The sequence below is a fragment of the Lagenorhynchus albirostris genome, chromosome 15 (genome assembly GCF_949774975.1).
Source record: "Lagenorhynchus albirostris chromosome 15, mLagAlb1.1, whole genome shotgun sequence".
Lineage (NCBI taxonomy): Eukaryota > Metazoa > Chordata > Mammalia > Artiodactyla > Delphinidae > Lagenorhynchus > Lagenorhynchus albirostris.
The window spans coordinates 15,876,013-15,894,242 of NC_083109.1; the positions used below are offsets into that span (position 1 = coordinate 15,876,013).

At 45.7% G+C, this 18,230-nt stretch overlaps 1 protein-coding gene across 4 annotated transcripts in view; it reads right to left on the reverse strand.

Annotated features, from left to right (window-relative positions):
- Window positions 1–400: 400 nt before the first annotated feature.
- PKIG (cAMP-dependent protein kinase inhibitor gamma) overlaps window positions 401–18,230 on the reverse strand; it is a 100,852-nt gene continuing 83,022 nt past the window's right edge. For all 4 annotated transcript variants that reach the window (XM_060123552.1, XM_060123551.1, XM_060123549.1 and 1 more), the window contains 2 exons: window positions 4,037–4,210; window positions 401–1,135 (listed from right to left, as the gene is read on the reverse strand). In XM_060123552.1, the coding sequence (XP_059979535.1) occupies window positions 1,056–1,135; window positions 4,037–4,187 (231 nt within the window). In that variant the 5' untranslated portion in view covers window positions 4,188–4,210 and the 3' untranslated portion in view covers window positions 401–1,055. The remainder of the gene's footprint in view (window positions 1,136–4,036; window positions 4,211–18,230) is intronic.

The window sequence follows — 18,230 nt, forward strand, 5'->3', positions numbered from 1 at the left end:
GGTCCTGAGAGCCTGGTGGGCTCTGTGAATGGGAAGGGGGGGCAAAGCGGGGCCCAAAGCCTACTCTCCGCCCAGAAGAAACCAGGCTTCTCTTGAAGGCTTATCTGCTTAAATGCTCCCTGAACTCTTAACCCCCTCCTACTCTAGGTCCTAAGTGGGGAAACCTTCCTTTTGGGTTCCCAAAGCTGTGAATTGGGGTGAGAGAGGGTAAGATGGAAGATGATTCTTCAGATACTGGCCTGAGGTGTGCTGCTGGCCTCTGCGGTACCCGGGCATCTTCTCAGGTACTTCATTCCGTGGAAGCCTGGGGCAGCAATGGGTCCCAGCTAATCATGGCCTTGGGGGAACAAGCCCCAGCCCCTGCTTTTGCTGTTTAAAGGAGAAATAATCATCTTAAACCTATCACACAAATCATCAGCATTTATTTCCTGGGTCCTAGGTGTCACTTATCTTGGTAGAAAGGGCAAAGAGTTAATCAGAGAGTTTTGAGCACAAGATCCCTTCGCTAAAAATGGATCTGTGAAGCTCCATGAGGGAACCTCAGAGCTGCATAGATGGTCAAAGAGTTTAACTTACAATGGCTTCCAAAATAAAAGGTAAATTGTCAGCTCCCTCCCTCTCTGCTGAGAAAAGGTTTAAAGTTTCTAAAAAGTTTAAAAGTGCTTCTTAAAAAAGGGATAAGAAGGTCCTGACACAGAAGGCTGGCTGGGTTGGAGAAGAGGGGGCAGAGCTAGAATGCGATCCCTGCCCCAGCTGTTCACCCAGGTGGCAGGACCCAGCCCCCGAGTCCCAGCACCTGCTGAATAAATAACATCCTGTGGTTACAGTGTCTTGAAAGTGTACCCGGGCAAGTGAGGAGGTGGTGGGAGCGTGGAGCCTGGGGGTGTGGGCAGAGGGCCTTCCCAGGGTAGGGGCCGCGGGAGCCTCCGGGGCTGCCTTTCAGTCTGGCCTGGCTTGCCTGGAACACACTGCTCAGAGGAAAGGCTGCTGGGCCAGTGCCAGGGCTTTCCGTCCACGGCGCGTCACTCTTCCAGCCTCCTCGGGCAAGGTCATGTTCAAGATGAGGTGGTCCCATCGCTGCTCTTGGGCTGGTTGCTACCTTCCTTGTCTGGGGTGCCCACCTCCGCCTGTCCTTCTGCAGAGGAGAGAGAAAGGAGCATATACACAAACGTAATGCATAGAAAGAGGTCCAGAGGGGCCCAGCCACAGCAGTAACAGTGGATAAGCCCTGGGAAGCAGGACAGGATTGGGGGGTAGTAGCTAAAGGGAACTTTAGCCTAGTCTGTAACATTTTAATTTCTACAAAGAAAATGTGCATGTGCTGTTACTAGTATAATTAAAGTGAAGAAAAGGCCAGGATCATGGATGGATGCTTGTAGCTGGGGAGGGTCAGGATATTTGTGTGGGGTGTCTAGAGTCCCAGCATGTGCTCAGCAAACAGTAGTTCTTGTAAGACAGAGAAGGGCATCAGAAGATGCCAGCCCAGGGGAGCACCAGGGGTGGCCTGCAGCAGGGGCTGGGGTGGAGCCCATCGCTGTTTCACTGTGCTGTGTCCCCACCAGACCGCCCCCATCTCCCTCTCTGGCCTCTGTCTTTGCATCCTTAGGCTAAGCCCTTCACGTGACTAGGGAGAAACTACCCTGCGCCCAGACCCTGAGGCTGCAGACTGGCAAGTACTTTCCATGCAGTCATACAGCAGCCTGGAGGTGTGATGAGGGTCATGATACGACTCGGATGAGAAAAACAAGCCTCAGAGAGGTGAACCGCGTTGCCTGAGAGCCAAACAGTGAAGGGAGCAGTGTCCCTTCCACTAACCAGAAGGCTGCCGCCTAAAGGAGCGCTCTCTAGGGTTTGTAAACACCCGTCACTGACACTGCCTCATTCTGCCCTGGCAGCTGGCTTCAGAGGTGGGGTTAGTGGGCGTGAGGGGCGCAGGGAGAACTTGGACACCTGTGCCTCAGGTCACCTCCTATCATGGGGCAGGGCCTGTAGCAAAGGCCGGGTCCCAGAGGGTCCTGGCCCACTGGAAGCCTGACAAATTAGACTGCACTTCAGGCAGATTCCCCAGTCTGTGATGCCCTACTTGGTCCGAAGCCTCCCGCCCTGGCGAGCAAGAATATTTTCGTTAAATTCCGTAGTAACTGCCGCGCTGCCATTGCCTTGCTGTGGGACCTCAGGTAATTTATTTAATCTCTCCAAGCCTCTGCTTCCTGATCTATGAAGTGAGGATGATGGCATCCCTGCCCCTCTGTGGTCACCTGGCACATGGGACAGCTCAGCCAGGGGCAAGGCTGCTTCTGTGCAGGTCCCAGCTCTCTTCTGGCCCACAGAGAGGTCCCCAAGCATTTTCCTCTCCAACCAGCACCCCTGGGACTCCCTCAGGGCAGTTTCAGGTCACGTGCTGCCAAGCAGTGCGTTCATATTCCTTCACGCCATGCTGGTTGTTTATGTTTCATTATTCGGCCAAGTAAGGAAACATCAGAGAAGACAAAGGTTTGCACACAAAGGGCTTGGGGAGCGTTAACACACAGGACTTGGGGAGGCCTGGCCGCCAGGCCTCAGGACAGGCCAAGGCTGTGGCCCCTCCTCCCCTGCCCGGGCTCCGCCTCAGTCTCCCGGGAGCTTTAGGCAAACAGAAGTTCCAGGGCCTGCAGGATCAGAACCTGTCTCCCCGTACTCCCACGCCCTCGGTGAGTCCGCTGGACTGAGCGCGGCTCGCAGATGTGCCAGTGGAAGCTGCTCATTGCAAGGCCTACTGGAGGCTCGTCGGCCAGTCACTCTGGCCTGCACTGCGCCAGGAGCACCTCACTGCCTTGCGGTGAGCACTACTCCTTCCTCGGGTCCCCTTTTAACTGTCCGTCGCCCTGGCAGACAGCTGCCAGGACACCAGGTACCTCAGGGATCTCGAATGGGACGGGGGTGGGAGCAGGCATTAGAGGGCCTGGGCAGGTGGATGAGTGGCTACACTGAGTTGAAGGAGCTCGAAAACCGTTCACCAGAGCAGACGCAGATGGCCTGGCAGCAGGCCTGGCATGGCAGCTGGACGTGCTGGTCAGTGAACAGCCACTGACTAGGCACCTCTGCCGGGTGCCAAACGCCACCAGGCACCGAGGGCCCAGGAGGCGGATCCCAGAGGAGAGGCCCTGTGCCCAGGGGGCTGTGGAGGCGGCCAAGAGAACAGGCGCCTCCCCTGCCAGAGAGTGGAATGACGGCTTCTCAGCAGAGCGGTCTGCGCCTCTGAGAAACAGGAAAAGCCAACCTGGCAAGGGGAGGGCAGGCAGGACCAGACAGAGGGAGAGCGCGGCAAGGCCCATCAGGGACCTTCAGGAAACAGAAGTCCCTTCCTCAGGCTGGACCAGAGGCGCAGGGGAGAAAGATGGGAGCAGAGGCTGGAGGGGAGCAGGATGAGACCCGGGGAGGCTCCCACGCCTGGTGAGGAGTTCAGGCCGCAGGACAAGGGAGGGCTGACAGACCGCTGACGGGACGGCACGGGGAGGGAGGGTGGGGTTCCTGGGGGAGCCAGGACTGGTGAGGGATGTTCTAGCAGAGGAAACCGTGAGATGAAGGTGGGTGGATGCAGGGGCAGAAGCACAATGGGACAGGGGATTTAAATGAACCCTGCTGGCAGCTGTCCAGCAGGAGGGTTGGGGCGGAGATGGATCAGGGAGGCCCGGGCAGAGGCCGCTGGGGTGCTGGGAGTGGCCTGAGCCAGGTGGTGGCTGTGGGGACAGAGAGAAGCGGAGGGACTGGGGAGGGACCTTGGAGGAGAACTGACAGGGCCTGTGGGTGAACGGGGAGGCCGAGGGGAAAGGGAAGCACCGGGATGCCTGGCCGGAGGGTCCTCACGGCCTGAGACACTGGCACCCTGTAGCCTAGGGAGTGGCTGCCCTCTGCCACTGACCGTGGGCCTGGGGCCTGATTTAAATGCAGTTTCTTCTCTGAGAAAGAGGGGGCAGGCTACGAGGCCAGTCCCAGAGCCCAGAAGAGGGTCTCCCACCAGGAGTGCTTGAACCCGAGAGTACCCATGGGTTCTGACCTGCGCCCTCGAGGGCTAGCTCGCCCATGTCGCCAGCCAGCTTCCGTACGCTTACGGCCTCGGAGTCTCCCTGGATGTCAGGGACTGCGTTCCGGCGGCCCGTCCGGTCACAGGAGATGAAGTCCGAGTAGGAGGACTCGACCTCCATCATGCCTGTCGCATCACTCTTCAGGCCTGTGGGGACAAGGGCAGGAGCGCAGAGGTAAACCCTGGTGCGTCCTGCACAGGGGACTCAGCTTGGGGCCCAGCACTGATGTCTTTTGACAAACCGACAGTTATTGCCTTGCTCGCTGACAACAAAACAGAAAGCACAGAAAAGTAGAAAGAACAAAATAAGTCATGCATAATTTTATACCCCAAAAGCCACCACCAACGTTTTAAAGAACATCTTTTGTGTTTTCTCTAAGTAAAGTTCATGATAACTATCTATACATTTATCAACACCACGTACCAGGCACTGGCTAGGGGCCGCAGATGCAGCAACGAACAAGTCAGCCGTGGTCCTTGCCCTCAGGGAGCTGACAGTCTACTGGGTCATTTAGCGTAATTACCTAATACCTAAGTAATTACCACAGTGCTCCGGACTTCCAGGGAGAAGGCAGGGTACCAGAGTGACTACCAGGGCCTGACCAAGGCTTGGGGGTCAGTAAGTGACATTTTAGTCGAGAACCTAGGAGGAATAGATAGACAAGGAGTCTAGACAAGGAGTGAGGGGAAGAGCACGTATGAAGGCTCTGTGGAGCAAAGGCACGGTGGGATGGAAGAAACGTTAAGTGCTGTGGGCTGGGGAACTGTGGGAGAGGGGCCAAGAGGATGCTGCTGAGTTGGGCAGGGGCCCGATCACATCTTCAATTTGGTCCCTGAGGGGGTTGAGGCTCATGAATATTCAGATTAGCATTTTCAAAGATGACTCTGGCACCTAAGGTGAGCAGACCTGAATGGGGGCTAGCTAGGGGGCTCCTGCAAAAATTCAGGTGTGAGAAGATGGTGGGTGAAGCAGGGATGGAAGAAGGTATTGCATGCAAAGAGAAATCAAAAGAAAGGGGGAGTAGCAGTACTCATATGAGATGAAACAGACTTTAAAATAAAGGCTGTTATAAGAGACAAAGAAGGAAGGACACTACATAATGATCAAGGGGTCAGTCCAAGAAGAATACATAACCATTGTAAATATATATGCACCCAACATAGGAGCACCTCAATATATAAGGCAAATACTAACAATCATAAAGGGAGAAATCGACAGTAACACGATAGTGGGGGACTGGAACACCCCACTTTCATCAGTGGACAGATCATCCAGACAGAAAATCAATAAAGAAACACAGGCCTTAAATGACACATTAGACCAGATGGACTTAATTGATATTTATAGAGCATTCCATCCAAAAGCAGCAGAATATACATTCTTCTCAAGTGCACATGGAACATTCTCCAGGACTGACCACATGCTGGGCCACAAAGTGAGCCTCAGTAAATTTAAGAAAAGTGAAATCATATCAAGCATCTTTTCTGACCACAATGCTATGAGATTAGAAATAAACTACAAGAAAAAAACTGTAAAAAACACAAACACATGGAGGCTACACAATATGCTACTGAACGACCAATGGATCACTGAAGAAATCAAACAGGAAATCAAAAAATACCTAGAGAAAAATGAAAATGAAAGCACAATGATCCAAAACCCATGATGGGATGCAGCAAAAGCAGTTCTAAGAGGGAAGTTTATAGCAATACAATCCTACCTCAAGAAACAAGAAAAATCTCAAATAAACAACCTACCCTTACACCTAAAGCAACTAGAAAAAGAAGAACAAATAAAACCTACAGTTAGTAGAAGGAAAGAAATCATAAAGATCAGAGCAGAAATAAATGAAACTGAGAAGAAGAAAACAATATGAAACTAAAAGCTGGTCCTTTGAAAAGATAAACAAAATCGATAAACCTTTAGCCAGACTCATCAAGAAGAAAAGGGAGAGGACTCAAATCAATAAAATGAGAAATAAAAAAGGAGAAGTTACAACCGACACCACAGAAATAAAAAGGATCTTAAAAGATTACTAACAGGGACTTCCCTGGTGGTCCAGTAAGACTCCATGTTCCCAGTGCAGGGGGCCCGGGTTCGATCCCTGGTGAGGGAACTAGATCCCACATGCATGTTGCAACAGAGAAGCCCACATGCCACAACTAAACATGCCACAACGAAGATCCCGCATGCTGCAACTAAGACCCAGTACAGCCTAAAAAAGAAAGAAAAGGACTACTACAAGCAACTGTATGCCAATAAAACAGACAACCTGGAAGAAATGTACAAATTCTTAGAAAGATACAATCTCCCAAGACTGAACCAGGAAGAAACAGAAAATATGAACAGACCCATCACAAGTACTGAAATTGAAACTGTGATTAAAGAACTCCCAACAAACAAAAGTCCAGGACCCAATGGCTTCACAGATGAATTCTATCAAACATTTAGAGAAGAGCTAACACCTGTCCTGAAACTGTTCCACAAAACTGCAGAGGAAGGAAAACTCCCAAACTCATTCTGTGAGGCCACTATCACCCTGATACCAAAACCAGACAAAGATACCACAAAAAAAGAGAAAATTACAGGGCAATATCATTGATGAACACAGACATAAAAATGCTCAACAGAGACTTCCCTGGTGGCACAGTGGTTAAGAATCTGCCTGCCAACACAGGGGACATGGGTTCGAGCCCTGGTCCGGGAAGATCCCACATGCTGTGGAGCAACTAAGCCCATGTGCCACAACTACTGAGCCTGCACTCTGGAGCCCACGAGCCACAAACACTGAAGCCCACCAGCCTACAGCCTGTGCTCCGCAACAAACAGAAGCCACTGCTTGCCGCAACTAGAGAAAGCTCGCACGCAGCAACGAAGACCCAGTGCAGCAAAAGAAAAACAAACAAACAAACAAACAAACCACCTCAACAAAATACTAGCAATCTGAATCCAGCAATACATTAAAAGGATCATACACCATGATCAAGTGGGATTTATCCCAGGGATGCAAGGATTTTTTAATATCAGCAAACCAATCAATGTGATAACACCACATCAACAAACTGAAGAATAAAAACCATATGATCATCTCAATAGATGCAGAAAAAGCTTTTAACGAAATTCAACACCCATTTATGATAAAAACTCTCCAGAAAGTGGGCTTAGAGGGAACATACCTCAACATAATAAATCCATATATGACAAACCTACAGCTAACATCATACTCAACAGTGAAAAGCTAAAAGCACTTCCTCTAAGACCAGGAACAAGAAAGGATGTCCACTCTTGCCACTTTTATTCAACACAGTTTTGGAAGTCCAAGCTACAGCAATCAGAGAAGAAAAAGAAATAAAAGGAATCCAAATTGGAAAAGAGGAGGTAAAACTGTCACTGTTTGCAGATGACATGATACTATACATAGAAAATCCTAAAGACACTACCAGAAAACTACTAGAGCTCATCAATGAATTTGGTAAAGTTGCAGGTTACCAAATTAATACACAGAAATCTGTTGCATTTCTATGAACTAACAATGAAAGATCAGGAAGAGAAATTCAAGAAATAATCCCATTTACCACTGCATCAAAAAGAATAAAATACCTAGGAATAAACCTACCTACGGAGACAAAAGACCTGTACTCCGAAAACTATAAGATGCTGATGAAAGAAATCAAAGACAACACAAACAGATGGAAAGATATACCATGTTCTTGGATTGGAAGAATCAATACTATCAAAATCACTATACTACCCAAGGCAATCTACAGATTCAATGAAATCCCTATCAAATCACCAATGGCATTTTTCACAGAACTAGAACAAAAAATCTTAAAATTTGTATGGAGACACAAAAGACCCCAAATAGCCAAGGCAATCGTGAGAAAGAAAAATCAGGCTCCCTGACTTCGGACTATACTACAAAGCTATAGGCATCAAAACAGTATGGTACTGGCACAGAAATGGAAATATAGATCAATGGAACAGGATAGAAAGCCCAGAAATAAACCCACGCACCTGTGGTCAATTAATCTACGACAAAGGAGGCAAGACTATACAATGGAGGAAAGACAATCTCTTCAATAAATGGTGCTGGGAAAACTGGACAGCTACATGTAAACACATGAAATTAGAATACTCTATAACACTGTACACAGACATAAACTCAAAATGGATTAAAGACCTAAATTTGAGACCAGATGCTGTAAAACTCTTAGAGGAAAACATAGGCAGAACACTCTCTGGCATAAATCGCAGCAATATCTTTTTTGATCCATCTCCCAGAGTAATGGAAATAAAAACAAAAATAAATGGGATCTAATTAAATTCAAAAGCTTTTGCACAGCAAAGGAAACCATAAACAAAATGAAAAGACAACCCACAGAATGGGAGAAAATATCTGCAAATGATGTCACCGACAAGGGATTAGTTTCCAAAATTTACAAACAGCTCATGAGGCCTAATTTCATCAAAACAAACAACCCCATCAAAAAATGGGCAGAAGATCTAAGTAGACACTTCTCCAAAGAAGACATACAGATGAAGAGGCACATGAAAAGATGTTCAACATTGCTAATTATTAGAGAAATGCAAATCAAAACTATAATGAGATATCACCTCACACCAGTCAGAACGGCTATCATCAAAAAATCCACAAACAACAAATGCTGGAGAGGGTGTGGGGAGAAGGGAACCCTCCTACACTGTTGGTGGGAATGTAAATTAGTGCAGCCACTATGGAAAACAGTATGGAGGTTCCTTAAGAAACTAAAAATTGATCTACCATATGATCCTGCAATCCCACTCCTGGGCATGTATCCAGAGAAAGACATGGTCTGAAAGGATACATGCACCCCAGTATTCACTGCAGCACTGTTGACAATAGCCAAGACATGGAAGCAACCTAAATGCCCATCGACAGAAGAATGGATAAAGAAGATATGGTACATATATACAATGGAATATTACTCAGCCTTTAAAAAGAATGAAATAATGCCATTTGCAACAACATGGATGGACCTAGAGATTGTCATACGCAGTGAAGGAAGTCAAACAGAGAAAGAGAAATATCATATGATATCACTTATATGCGAATCAAAAAAGATACAAATGAACTTATTTATAAAACAGAAACAGACTCACAGATTTAGAGAATGAGCTTATGGTTACCAGGGCGGAAGGGTGGGGAAGAGGAATAGTTAGGGTGTTTGAGATTGACGTGTACACACTGCTATATTTAAAATGGACAGGACTTCCCTGGTGGCGCAGTGGTTAAGAATCTGCCTGCCAATGCAGGGGACACGGGTTTGAGCCCTGGTCCGAGAAGATCCCACATGCCATGAAGCAACTAAGTCCGTGTGCCACAACTACTGAGCCTGTGTTCTAGAGCCCGCAAGCCACAACTACTGAGCCTGCGTGCCACAACTACTGAAGCCTGCGCACCTAGAGCCCATGCTCCACAAGAGAAGCCACCGCAATAAGAAGGCCGCACACCGCAACAAAGAGTAGCCCTGGCTTGCTGCAACTAGAGAAAGCTTGCACGGAGCAACAAAGACCCAACGCAGCCAAAACAATAATAAATAAATAAATAAAAACCTTACTTAAAAAAAAAAAAAAGAATTGTGCTGAAAATGGATAACCAACAAGGACCTACTGTACAGCACAGGGAACTCTGCTCAATATTCTCTAACAACCTAACTGGGAAAAGAATCTGAAAAAAAAACCAGATACATGTATATGTATAACTGAATCACTCTGTTGTACACCTAAAACTAACACAACATTGTTAATCAACTATACTCCAATATAAAATAAAAAGTTTAAAAAAAAAAACAAAGATGGTGGGTGAAGGAAGGAGGTGGTGATGGACAGACACATTCTAGATGTAATCTGGAGGGTGAATCACCAGGACTTGGTGTTTGGCTGATGGGGAAGTGAGCTTTCTGACATGAATAAGTAGGTGGATGGAGGACGGTTCATGAGATGGGGGATGGATTGGGAGGAAAGACAGGAAATTAGGAGTTACTGCTACAGAGATGGTGGTTAATAGCCCTGCTGGTTGATTTTACAGCTGAGAGAGAAGAGAAGAGAACCACATATATAAAGAAGAGCCGCATACATGTAAAGAAGGATTTGTGAGGTCACACTATAGCACACCGCATTTTATAGCTTACTGTTTGAAACTCCCTAAAGCATGTCATGAAGGTTCCCTCTGGATGATTTCTGTATACGCACCATGGCACCATGACGTATCTGATGAGTCCCCTAGAAATGCACACGGAGGCGCTTTCCCACTTTCCATCACTATGGACAGCACGAGGTCTTTATGTAAATACTTGTGCCTATGTCTAATTATTTCCTTAGAGTGTATTCCTAGAAGTAGAATTGCTAAGCTAAAGGGAAGGGTGAAATAATATTTAAGACACATTATTTTGATACATTTCCAAGTTGCTTTCCTGAATGACATAATGGTATTTATAATAACAGAAAAAGATGAGGAAATAAAACATAAATTCAGTTCTGTTCCTATTTATATTCCCACCAGCAGCCTGTAAGATCGCCGGTTTATCTGCACCCTTGTCAACAATGGGTATTGCTATTATATATATATATATTTTTTAAAGGCTAATCTGCTAGGGGAATACGAATATCTCTCTTTGAGCACCTATGATTTCCTGAAGGCAATCAAATCACACAAGTCAGGCCGTGGACTCTGGCCACTTGGCACACCCTGAGTTAGCGAGGGATGGGGGGGGTCTAAGCCACTGGCTTGACCAGGAGCTCACAGTCCTCTAGGTGAGATGGGCCCAGCCAATTCCAGTTTTAGACACCCGTAGGTAAATGCCAATGCTCTTTATAGTATGAGGATGTTTACTGCACATCCTAGGTCAGTGATAGGGAAGCTCCCAAATGTCCCTCAAAAGGCTACGCATTAAACGAATTATAAAATATTCACAAAAAAATACCCTGCACCAGATGGACCTGTACTGATGGCAAAGTGTCTGAGATAAACTGTTAATTGCAAAATGCAATTAGGTTGCAAAACAACACCTTAAAGAAAACCCAGTTTCAACTCATACAACTCAACAACAAAAAAACAAACAACCCAATCAAAAAATGGGCAGAAAACCTAAATAGACATTTCTACGAAGAAGACATACAGATGGCCAATAGGCACATGAGAAGATGCTCAACGTTGCTAATTATTAGAGAAATGGAAATCAAAACTACAATGAGGTACCACCTCACACCAGTCAGCATGGCCATCATTAAAAAGTCAACAAATAACAAATGCTGGAGAGGGTGTGGAGAAAGGGAACCCTCCTATGCTGTTGGTGGGAATGTAAGTTGGTGCAGCCACTATGGAAAACAGTATGGAGGTTCCTCAGAAAACTAATATGATCCATATATACAGCAATCCCTCTCCTGTGCATATATCCAGACAAAACTATAATTCAAAAAGATGCATGCACGCTTATGTTCATCGCAACACTATTCACAACAGCCAAGACATGGAAACGACCTAAATGTCCATTGACAGATGAATGGATAAAGAAGATGATACATTTATACAATGGAATACTCCTCATCCATAAAGAACGAAATAATGCCATTTGCAGCAACATGGATGCAACTAGAGATTATCATACTAAGTGAAATAAGTCAGAAGGACACATACTATATGATATCACTTATATGCAGAATCTAAAATATGACACAAATGAACCTATCTATGAAACAGAAGCATAGAGAACAGACTGGTGGTTGCCAAGGGGGAGGGGATTGGGGGAGGGATGGAGTGGGAGGCTGCAGTTAGCACATGTAAGCTATTATATACAGAATGGATAAACAACAAGGTCCGACTGTATAGCACAGGGAACTATATTCATTATCCTATGATAAACCATAATGGAAAAGAATGTGAAAAAAAGAATGTATGTATAACTGAATCACTTTGCTGTACAGCAGAAATTAATACAACATTGTAAGTCTATACTTCAATTAAAAAAAAGAAAGAAAACCCAGTTTCTATGGAGAAAGATAGCAGATACGAGAAAAAAAACCTTGCCAAGTGTGGTACTTTGTGTCTAAGGGGAACTTTCACTTCTAAGACTAAATTTTTATACCGGTAGTTTTTATAAGCCCAAGTTATCGTGCAACGCTTTCAGAAAGTAACTGACATTGGCAGGAAGCAGCTGGAAAGCAGCCAGGGTGGGGCTCAGTAACGTGTGTGTGTGCGCGCGCGCGCGCGCATTGTGTGAAAAGTGAGGCTAGCCACTCTGGAGGGCTGGACCACATCTCCCCACAACACCTAGCTCAGAAGAGACACCTGAAGAATAAACTAGGGGCACTCAAAGCTCAGACAGGGGAGACAGGGAGGCGGCCTGTAGTAGACAGAAAAGAACAAGAGACGTGACCTTGTGCTATGAACCTAGCTCTGCCACCAGACCCTGAGCAAGACTGCCCCTCTCTGGGCCTCCGTTTCCAGATCTGTAAAATAGAATAAAGGCGGGGTCCGAATTTGGTTTAAGGCAGCCCCCCCTCCAGCTCCAGCAGGGGGCGCACCCAGCCTATCTTTCTAAGCTGACTTGAGAGAAAGAAGTTGCCCTGGTTGTGTTTCCGGCTCTTTCTCAGCAAAAAAACCTCTGAACTCTCTGAAGTCCCAGAGGTGGTTCTTCTGTAGGTCACAGAAGTTTCACTTCTACACTCTCCCTCTGAGGAAACTGCTCAAAGCTTGAGAACAGGGCAGTGGCCTGTTGCAATAACAGCAGTAACACAGAATAAAAACTATGATGACAGTTCTAACAATAATCGTAAAGGTAACACTTATCAAGTCATCACGTTTTCCATACCTCGCTTACTAAATTGCCACAGCAGCCTCTGAGGTCTGCGAGGTGAGTTTATAACCACGACTTGGGAAGGTCTCGGGTGGACCCACACCTGCCGGTGGGAAGGAGACACTGGGCAGGCCACACCAGCTCCCGGGCCCCTTCTCCTCAGTCCTTTTCCTCCAACTAGGCCGTTGGCTCCATGAGAACTGGTATTCCTGTCTGGATTTTCACCAGACCAGACTGAACGGCCTAATCCTGGCAGCTAATAACCATATGCTTCTGGCTGCTCCATCCTCAGATTCTCAACCAGGGCCTGGCAAAGAGCAGGTACTAAATAATTACTTGCCAAATTAAACCTGAATCTCTCTGTCTACCTATCTGTCTACCTTCCCTCCATCCCTCTTTCCCTATCTGTGGAAACCATAAAGTGACTCACTCCTTTGGCCAGTGGGAAAGGCCTCTGTCCGCTATAGATGGCTGTGCTGATGTTCTGGTCCAGGATCTCTAGCATCTGATACTGGGGATGGATGGAGTTACAGGCTCCATCTAAAAGGCCAGCTTCCTGCTGGAACTGACACCCTGGGGCTTTGGCTTCTGCCCTCGCCTGGCTGACATTACAGGCTGCCCAGGGTAGGAAGCTGACTTTCCTGGCGTGGAGAGGGAAGCGTACCAAGCTCAAAGGCCAATGCTGCAAAAAACCAACCGTGGCCAGTGTGCTCCGGCTGCCATCCCTATCCCCTGAGGGAAGACCAATTCCAAAGACAGGTCTGGGGGTGGGGTGTGTCTGGGGAGTTCTCTGACACACAGCACAAGCACACGATTTCATTTTTCTTCAACATTTGTATTCTTCCCTCACTCTCTGCTCTTAAAGTCAACAGCAAATGGGGAAATATAAGAAAGAATCCTCAGAGTTGGAAACTGCATCAGAAAACGGTAATTCTCAGACTCTGTTAAGGAGAGTATAAACGCCAGGACCTCTCTGAGGAGTGACTTAACATGATACATCAAGAAATCTCACCTTTTTTCATATCCTTGAGCCACTAAGTCGGCTTATAATACTTTTTTCTAAGAATGTAATCCATGTTGTGCATGAGGATAAATGTTCAAAGATGTTCATCACAGTATTACTTGTAATAGTCAAAAACTAAAGACACCAAAATGAGCTCCTAAGTGGGCATGTCACATGTCCTAAATGGACAACAGAGAAATATATACATATTTAACTGATTTGTATCTAAATGAAATACCATTCAGGTATTAAAATGTTTGTGAAGTTTTTAAGAGACGGGGAAATAGATTGTTCACATAGATTGTTAAATGAAGAATCTCAATGATATGATCACATATCAATATTATTTAATTAAATTATGAATGATTTTTAAATTTTCTGTGGTTTTTTTTTCAGTGAAAAAATTCACTTTATTTTTAAATTATTTCATTTTTGAATATGTGTGTGTATGGTATGAAACTCAAGAAGTATGAAAGGAGGGACTTCCCTGGTGGCACAGTGGTTAAGAATCCACCTGCCAATGCAGGGGACATGGGTTCGAGCCCTGGTCCGGGAAGATCCCACATGCCACGGAGCAACTAAGCCCGTGCGCCACAAGTACTGAGCCTGTGCTCTAGAGCCCGCGAGCCACAATGACTGAGCCCGCATGCCACAACTACTAAGCCCGTGCGCCTAGAGCCTGTGCTCCGCAACAAGAGAAGCCACCACAATGAGAACCCTGAGCACCACAACGAAGAGTAGTCCCCGCTCGCCACAACTAGAGAAAGCCCACTCACAGCAACGAAGATCCAACGCAGGCAAAAAAATATATATATATATGAAAGGAAAAAGAGTAAGAGCTCAGTGGCCTCCTTGGACTCAGACACCTTCCCCCCACCAGGCAAGCGCCTTCTTGCGTCCTCCCAAGATAATCCAGGCAACAAACATATTCCCTCCTGCCCTCCCTTCCTTCCTTCTTCTTTTATTTAAAACAAAAAGTTGTTTTCCATCTCGCTTTTTTCACTCAAAAATACTTCCTGGAAACAATTCCAGATCATCCTGAAGCCACTGCAGCACTGATTATATAAAAACTCTAGAAACAAACCCAAAGTCCTTATTCTACAAGATAACTTTTTATTTTTTATTGGCTGCATGGTGTCTGCTGTCTCACTGCTGTAGACCAATTTAATGATTTCTTGAGTGATAAACTTTGGGGTTGTTTCCATAAAAGTAGAATTGCCACATTAAAGGATATGTAAATTTAAAAAGTTGAATAGAGCCAAATTTTCCTCCACAGCGGTTAATTCCCATTGGACATATGTGAGGAGCACTTTGCGGCACCACATTCTCATCAACAGTCTCTTCCCCCCAGTCTGAACGGTGAGAACAGTCCCCCGCTGTTTCAGCTCGTACTGCTCCTGTGTGTGCAACTGAGCATCTTTCCATGTGTATTTCCTTTTCTGTGCATTGTTTATTCAAATCCTTTTGCCCATTTTTCTATTAGATTGTAGCCCTTTTTCTTATTGATTTGTAGGAGTTATTTATGTATCAATATTAAGACAATTAGTCTTTTGCCTTAAGAGGCGTTACAAGTATTTTTTACTTGTTATTTATTCTCTGACTTTATTGCTGACATTTCTCCGCACGCACACTTTTTCTGTTCATGTAGTCAAACTGATCCATATTTTACTTTTCGGTTTCCTGCTTCTGGATCATACTTGGAAATGTCTTTCCCATTCTGAGATTAGTAAAGAATCCTCTCTTGCTTATTTGTTGTACTTTCATGGCTTTATTTTTCATATGTAAAACTTTGATTGATCTGAAATTTATTTCCTATGAGGCATGAGTTAGAGATCGACCTTGATTAATTTTTTCCACTTATCTCAAAACCATTTGTGGAATCATCAAACTGAAAGGGCTCCCCGAGCTCATGGAGACAAGCCTCTCGTTAATAGCTCGGGAAAGTGAGGTTCAGAAAGGGAGAGGGACTTGCCCAAAGTTCTTGATCCAGGAGTCCGACCTCCTGGTCCAGAGCTCTTCCTCCCACACCTTACTGCACCCCCGGGAGTCCCCAGCAACAGGACAAATCTCTCAGGGGGTGTGCGGTTGGAAGGAGGCATCTAGTGCTGGCGTGCAGCCCGGCGTCCCTGTTTACTAGCTTGGAGACCTTGGACAACTGCCTTCATTTTTCTGGATCCCAGTTTCCTCCTCAGCAACGTGGGGGTCACAATAACACCTCCTGCTCAGGGGGCTCTTGTGAAGGCAATGGGACAATGTGCTCGGAAAGAGTCTGACAAGACGTGTGGAAAGGAAGAGGCGCGCGATTAGTAAGTCATTACTATGGTCCATTCTCACTGGGTGACTTATCAGTAAAACTGTCCTACTGACACTTTCTTTCAACTTCTTTGTTTTTACTCTGTTTAGTGGTGCATAGAAGGCCAAAACTTACACTTCTTTCTTTTGTGCTTTACGGTGCTGAGTGAATATAAGTTCCACAAAAGTGGCGCCCTGGCTGACATGTGTACTGCTATATCCAAAAGGCCTAGCACAGAGTTGAAGCCCAATGAATATTTAATGAATGACTAAATAATAGAAGATGGTCTAGATTCCAGGGGAGAGCACAGGCTGTGCAGCCCTGCATTATAACAGTGGCCAAGAGGTCTGGCTCAATCTCCGTGCAGCAGGGTGAGCCCACAGCTTCCTTTTCCCCATCTGAATAATAAGGTTGAAATATGATCTCTAAATCTCTTCCAGTCCAGACATTTCATTCATTCATTCATTCATTCATTCGCTCACTGTTTACTGAGCACTTTTTATATGCCAGGCACTATGCCAGGTATGGGGTACACACTGGAGACTAAAAAGACATTTACAATGTGATAACAGAAAAAGGCACTGGAAATCAAAACTACAATGAGGTATCACCTCACACCAGTCAGCATGGCCATCATCAAAAACCCCACAAATAATAAATGCTGGAGAGGGTGTGGAGAAAAGGGAACCCTCCTACACTGTTGCTAGGAATGTAAGTTGGTACAGCCACTGTGGGAAACAGTATGGAGGTTCCTCAGAAAACTAAAAACAGAACTACCATATGATCCAGCAATCCCACTCCTGGGCATATATCCAGATAAAACTATAATTCAAAAAGATATATGTACCCTTATGTTCATAGCAGCACTATTCACAATAGCCAAGACATGGAAACAACCTAAATGTCCACTGACAGATGAATGGATAAAGAAGATGTGGTACATGTATACAATGGAATACTGCTCAGCCATAAAAAAGAATGAAATAATGCCATTGGCAGCAACATGGATGAACCCAGAGATTATCATACTAAGAGAAGTAAGTCTGACAGAGAAAAATACCATATGATATCACTTATATGTGGAATCTAAAATAATGATACAAATGAACTTATTTACAAAACAGAAATAGACGCACAGACACAGAAAACAAACTTATGGTTTCCAAAGGGAAAAGGCGGGGAGGAATAAACTTGGAATTTGGGATTAATAGGTACACACTACTATACATAAAATAGATAACCAACTAGGACCTACTGTATAGCACAGGGAACTATATTCAGTATCCTGTAAAATACTATAATGGAAAAGAATCTGAAAAAGAACATATATATATATATATATATATATATATATGACAATCACTTTGCTGTACACCCGCAATACTGTAATTCAACTATACTTCAATTAAAAAAAAAGAGAGAGAGAGGCAACTGAACAGGTAAAGGAATCTATCATCGTGGATTGTGGTAAGTGCTGTGGAAGAAGAGAACAGGTTTCTGTGTGTGTGCACGGTTCAGTTAAGGCTGTATGGTCAGGGAAGGCCTCCTTAAGGATGTGACCTAGGGCTGAGATCTACAGAAAAGCTGGATAGAGGGTGATCCAGGCAGAGTCAACAGCCAATGTGGGTCTAAGTGACCTAACACCTCCTATCTCAGTTTGAGCCCTATGCGATGCTCAAGAGTGATGTTCTGTTACTCTTCCTCATCTTCGGGAGGTCTGGGGGCCTTCCCAGGGTGAGGTATTTGACCCTGAATGCCTGGGAGGAAAAAGAAGAGCCCTTATGTTCAGCTTCCCAGACCCTCAGTGGCCCAGGATCAGAGGCTGCGCTCTCGCAGGTGCTTGCCCTGTGCGCTGTCGGGTTTCCCCACGGGACTCGGTCTTCTCCCTTCTGTTTTTATTCTCCCCCCAGCTCTGTAAACTGAAGAGGTCCCAACCTCTGCCAAGAGCTACATGGTCTGTTCCAAGCCTGCAGCTTAGTCCTCATCGCTCAGGCAGATTCCATGACAGCACCAAATTGTTTTCCAAATATACCAGA